Source organism: Ictidomys tridecemlineatus, chromosome 4 (genome assembly GCF_052094955.1).
Source record: "Ictidomys tridecemlineatus isolate mIctTri1 chromosome 4, mIctTri1.hap1, whole genome shotgun sequence".
Classification (NCBI taxonomy): Eukaryota; Metazoa; Chordata; class Mammalia; order Rodentia; family Sciuridae; genus Ictidomys; species Ictidomys tridecemlineatus.
Genome location: NC_135480.1, coordinates 80525452 through 80530396, shown reverse-complemented (window position 1 = coordinate 80530396; position 4945 = coordinate 80525452). Strand labels below are relative to the sequence as shown.

Genomic DNA, 4945 nt, shown 5'->3' with positions numbered 1-4945 from the left:
CCAATCACATTAAGGGGTAGAGCACAGACTCTCTTAACCATGACCTCTTCAAGGGGGACCCAGCCCTCCCTCCCTCCTCACATCTGCTTCAGTTCCACTTAACTACCTACCAGGCTATTCAATATAAGCCTAGGAGCTGGAGCTGTGGGGGGGGGTCAGACTTAGCTGGTTTAAAACTTAGTTATGTTCTAATTGCAAAAATGGGGATAAGAATATTTGTCAAGGCTTTAATGGGGATCAAATGAACTACCTAGTACATGCCACACACTTAGCAGGGCCCCTGGGCACACAGTAAATGATCAGTAAATACTAACAGTTATTAGGGTTCTCAGAACTAGCCTTGTGTTCAACCCAGCTTTAATTCTACTTTTGCTATTTTTTAATGCCTAAAACACTTTTGAAAGTCAATAAACTCTAAGCTCTATTACCACCTCATAGTTCTTCCAGTTCTCAATTTTGAAATGATGTTGCCTATATGTATTTTTGAAGCCACAATTTATTGAAGTAACTTGGGGTCTTAGCTGTGTTTTTAAAAATGTTTGTATTAGTACAATAGAGCTACACATAATAGTGGGATTCATTTTTACATATTCATAAGTGCATGTAACAAAGTTTGCTCCTTGTTTGCTGGTGGGTGGGTATTAGGGATTGAATTCAGGGTCACTCTACCACTGAGCCACATCCCCAGCCCTATTTTGTATTTTTATTTAGAAACAGGGTCTGACTGAGTTGCTTAGCACTTCACTTTTGCTGAGACTGGCTTTGAACTTGTGACCCTCCTACCTCAGCTTCCTGAGCCGCTTGCATTACAGGTGTGCACCATTGCGCCTGGTCAAAGTTTACTCCTTTCAGTCCCAGGTACTTCCCCATTTTCTTCCCTCCTCCCTCTCTCTGTTCGTTTGCCAATAGGCACCTAGGCTGGTTCTATAACTTGGGTATTGTGAATTGCAGTGCTATAAACATGGGTATGCATAAATCACTATACTATACTGACTTTAGTTCACAAAGGTTAGCCAGCAGAGTTTGAATCAGAATTTCCTTTCTGTTCTTAGTGAACTGCCCTCCTCCACAGAGCTCAAACCTCACCAACTGTGAGGCCATCAGGATTCTGTCCTGGTTCCTTTCTCACAGACTTGATGTGAATGGCCTTGTCTCCACTGCTGCCATCTATCTCCTACTCCACACCCTGAGCATCAGACTTTGTTTTGTGATTATAATGCCCTACCTATGTCAAGGTTTGCTCAGTGAATGAGCAAGTTCAAGGTAGGTGCAGAAAAAAAATGAAGGCAAAATTTGTTTGATGAGCAGAATACTAGTGTACAAGTACAAGCACTTGAAAAGAAAAGCCAGCCAACTCAAATGCTAGAACCTTCTGTTGCAGCAAGGATCATGGGAAAGGCACCCTATAGCACTGGAAGGCACAGGGATTCGGGCTCCAGAAGGTTTCTAGTGGGTGGATTGACTGCCAATCCAGAAGGACTTGAAGTCAGTGCCCCTTCTCCAATACAATGCTGATGCCCATCTCATTCTGTAGATGTGGCACTGCCTGAGAAACAAACCATATCCCAACAAGGACACTGGCTCACCCACCCTTCCTTCCTTCATTAATTCATCTGGGCCAACTACCTCATTCCTCTCAGCAGATTAAAAAAAAAAAAATCAAGACCTTCTTAAAGGAAGGTCAAAAGAGCTGCTAAAAGTCTTATTGAGAGTGGGAAGGCCAGATTAGAGCTTGAGTTTCCCAAACTCCAGACTAGTGTACTGTGATGGTGGGAGGAAGGGGTTGAAAGGAAGGGGGAACACTCAATGCAGTTGAGGTAACTGCCTCAGTTTTGGTGTCCACAGTAGAGTTGATGGTCTGGGAGCCCCACCCCTCACCTTGGTTTGGGTCTTTGGTATGGTGTATCACTTGTTAAAAAACGGGGGGCGGTGTGGAGAATATTCCCATCAGAGGCCTTGAGAGGATATGTAGCAGATACTAAGAAATGAATGATACCAGCTAAGTAACAGTCTAATGTTGAGACTTCAGTGCAACAGGCAAACCAGCTCTTTGTGCATCGTGGGTCCATGCCTGTGGGCTCTGGCAGAGTGACACAGAGAGGAGAAGTCAGTTGCTATTTTATTGGAGGCACCATGATAGGATGGGAGGCCAGACTGTCACCATCAGCTCTGCCATGGAAAGGGTGGACATGGGCAGGACCGGAAGGGCATAGGGTCCCATCATAGCACTTATTCTTATGGGCAGGAGGGGATGGGTCACCTTAACAGTTCCCACCCCAGCTGTTTCCCAGGCCAGCAGAGCAGTGCCTGGGACCCAGTGTGCAGGGCTCAGACACCAGCTGCTGCCACTTCTGCTCCTTTTAGTGAATGGCCTGAGGAAGGAGATGGCCTTGGCCTGGTCACTGCCAGTGGGAGCAAGGCATGTATGTGGGTGGGGGAAGGAAGGGTCCTCAGGAAAGGAAGAGCAGGAATAGAGAGAAGGGAATGGGGACATAGGCAAGCTCCCGGGTTGGGGCAGTGTTAGCCAAGAGGCGGGTCACAGCCACGTTGGGGTTGCCCTGAGCAGGCTCAAACCACTTCTGGAGACATCTCCCACTGTTCCTGTGCTCAGGACTTGCCTTGAAGGAGTTGCTCCAAATCTTCTCACACAGGTCAGTTGGGGTGGGGAAGTAATGGGGGAAAGGGTGACAGATGTCCCCTGCAGGGCAGCGGTTCTTTCCTGTGGTGGGTCGAGGTAAACAGCTTACTTCCCACTGCTTCCCCATGTCCCCATCATTTACCCTGGAGTGGGGGAGACACAGGGAGGTTTTCATCTGCACCCAGGTTGGAGAACCCCCAATGGGTCTGCCTTCCTATGGGGCCCCGTCAGTGCCACTCACCCTGACTCCAGTGCCAGCTGCTGTACCAGTTGGATTTGCAGGTATAAGAAGTGCGGCAGTCTGCCCACCACTCTTCACAGTCTTCCCAGCACAGCGGCACCCCCACGATGCGTTCTCCCTGCCCACTAGGCCCCACCTGGGTGCAGGCATAGTGAGAGACAGGAACATGAATAGCAGCAATTTGAAGCCGACTATTAGTATAATGGTATTTGTGCCAGGTACTTATACCATCTGAACATCCTCCCTTGTAAACTCTCTGAGTACTATTATTTTTACAAATGAGAACAATGAGGCTAAGTGCCTTATCCTAGGCGTACAGCTAGTAGGTAGAGGAGATGGAATTCAAACTCAGGTCCATCTAATTCACCAAGCCTCCCTTGGTGATAGTCCCTATCCATCTGTTATCTAACCAGCCTCCCCCATGCCATCCTTCAGGGTCAGAGGCAGCTTCCTCTTCACATCTTTCTCCAACAGAGGCCTATGGCTCTCCTCTTGTTCACAGGGATACAACATTTCCTGCTTCTATCAGTCTCCTGGAGATACCAGCATATTACCGAATGGAAGCTCCAGCTCTTAGTAACAAGGTAACATATGAATTTATCATCTATTTCCTCACCAGCTGGATCCAGGGCCCCAGGTTAGGGGAACACTGATAGAAGCAGATGGCCTGGATGAAGTGTTTCTGACAGCTTGGGGTCAACAATCCACAGTGAACCAAGGTGAAGTTGTGGAGTGGGGACACCTCAAGGTGGGCTTCCCAGCTTGTGGTGGCTGTGCAGCAGGCATTGTCCTTCCAGGGGATACACTGAAAGTAGAGGAAGAAGTAACAGGCATAGAGAGTGAGAGGCAGGGTGGGTACGTGTCTAGGGCAGAAGGTGGGAGAGTAAAAATGCACCTAAGGAGAAAGCCTGAGCAACTGGGGTAGCTTGAGGCCAGCAATCCCCATGGAGGAGGAACCTTAATAATCTTCAATATTCACCTATAGGGCAGAAGGCCCCTGCACACAGACCTCCCAGCCCCAGGCTGCTGCAGTAGCTGCTACAGTCCTCTGGAATATATCTTCTGGGGTTTCAGTTTCTGAGAGGGCAGCAGAGGTCTTGGGGGAAGAGCAAATAGAAAGGAGATCTCGGAAAATCAAGGTTGCATTGATTCAGAGGGACTCACAGGCTAAATGCCAGCTCTGCTCCTCCTCCCACATCCCTGTGAATTGGCTTTAAGAGTTTGGGGAGGGAACCATTAATTCATGTTTCCCCAGGACCTGTTGGTAGGAAGGCTTGTTTTGACCAGTGCTGAACCAACACTGGGCCTCTTGGATCACCATCTGAGCCATTCCCCAAGTGGCCAGTGCAGCTCAGAAATGGGAACTTGGGATCACTTTCAAACTAAGAAATAAATGATCTGGATTGGTTGGGATCCAGAGACCGTCTTGGCATTTGTGTTTCTTCTATGATCTGCCTTCTATCACCCCTGGGCCAAGTCTGGACTTTATACCTCTACATAGAGCTCGTCTTCTGGGCCAGGCTCTCTCTTGTGGTGTTGGGCATTCATGCAGACATTGAGTAGCATGTGTCCAGCCCAGGTGGGCATGATTGTCCACAATCCTAGAAGAATCTGCCACCACTGTGCCATGACCTGATGCAGAGAGGAAACTCATGATGCTCATGCAATGAATAGGACACCCCAATCCACTCCCTTCACCTGTTAGGCACTGAAGGGGGAGTACAGACTCCAAGCCTCCCTCAAGTGGCTGAAATACTGACTGCTCCTAAGACTCTCTGGGGCAACATCATAGATATCAGAGCAGATGGAATAATTCTTTGTGGTCTGATACCAACCCTAACCATTGTATTGATGCAGTCCAATAAGGGAGACAGACAAGCCCAACCCTAAGGAGTAGGCTGGGGAGCATGGTTTCAGCCTTTCCTGCAGGAACTCTCCCCTCCCTCCTCCACTTGGAGTCAGCCTTTCTAACTCTGACATATGGGCTGGGAATTTAGAGCTTTGAAATTGGACCTCAGCCAACCCCCAAATGCTGGCTGAGTAATCAAACAAATGCTCAATTACCA

At 48.3% G+C, this 4945-nt stretch overlaps 1 protein-coding gene across 1 annotated transcript; it reads right to left on the bottom strand.

Moving 5' to 3' along the window:
* Nucleotides 1-2133: 2133 nt before the first annotated feature.
* Izumo1r (IZUMO1 receptor, JUNO) lies at nt 2134-4508 on the bottom strand. The gene is made up of 4 exons (XM_005337189.3): nt 4371-4508; nt 3496-3684; nt 2880-3015; nt 2134-2719 (listed from the first exon to the last, which is right to left on the bottom strand). Exons 1-4 carry the CDS (start codon nt 4506-4508, stop codon nt 2451-2453), a joined length of 732 nt encoding a protein of 243 aa, XP_005337246.2. The 3' UTR covers nt 2134-2450.
* Between the last annotated feature and the right edge of the window lie 437 nt (nt 4509-4945).

What these genes read in the sequence shown, in the direction of transcription:
- Izumo1r (XM_005337189.3), bottom strand. Translation starts at nt 4,508, where the DNA reads ATGGCACAGTGGTGGCAGATTCTTCTAGGATTGTGGACAATCATGCCC. An exon ending in AAGACGAGCTCTATGTAGAG is followed by an intron (nt 3,685 to 4,370) that starts GTATAAAGTCCA and finishes CTCTACTTTCAG; the next exon opens with TGTATCCCCTGGAAGGACAA. An exon ending in CAGCTGGCACTGGAGTCAGG is followed by an intron (nt 2,720 to 2,879) that starts GTGAGTGGCACT and finishes GACCCACCACAG; the next exon opens with GAAAGAACCGCTGCCCTGCA.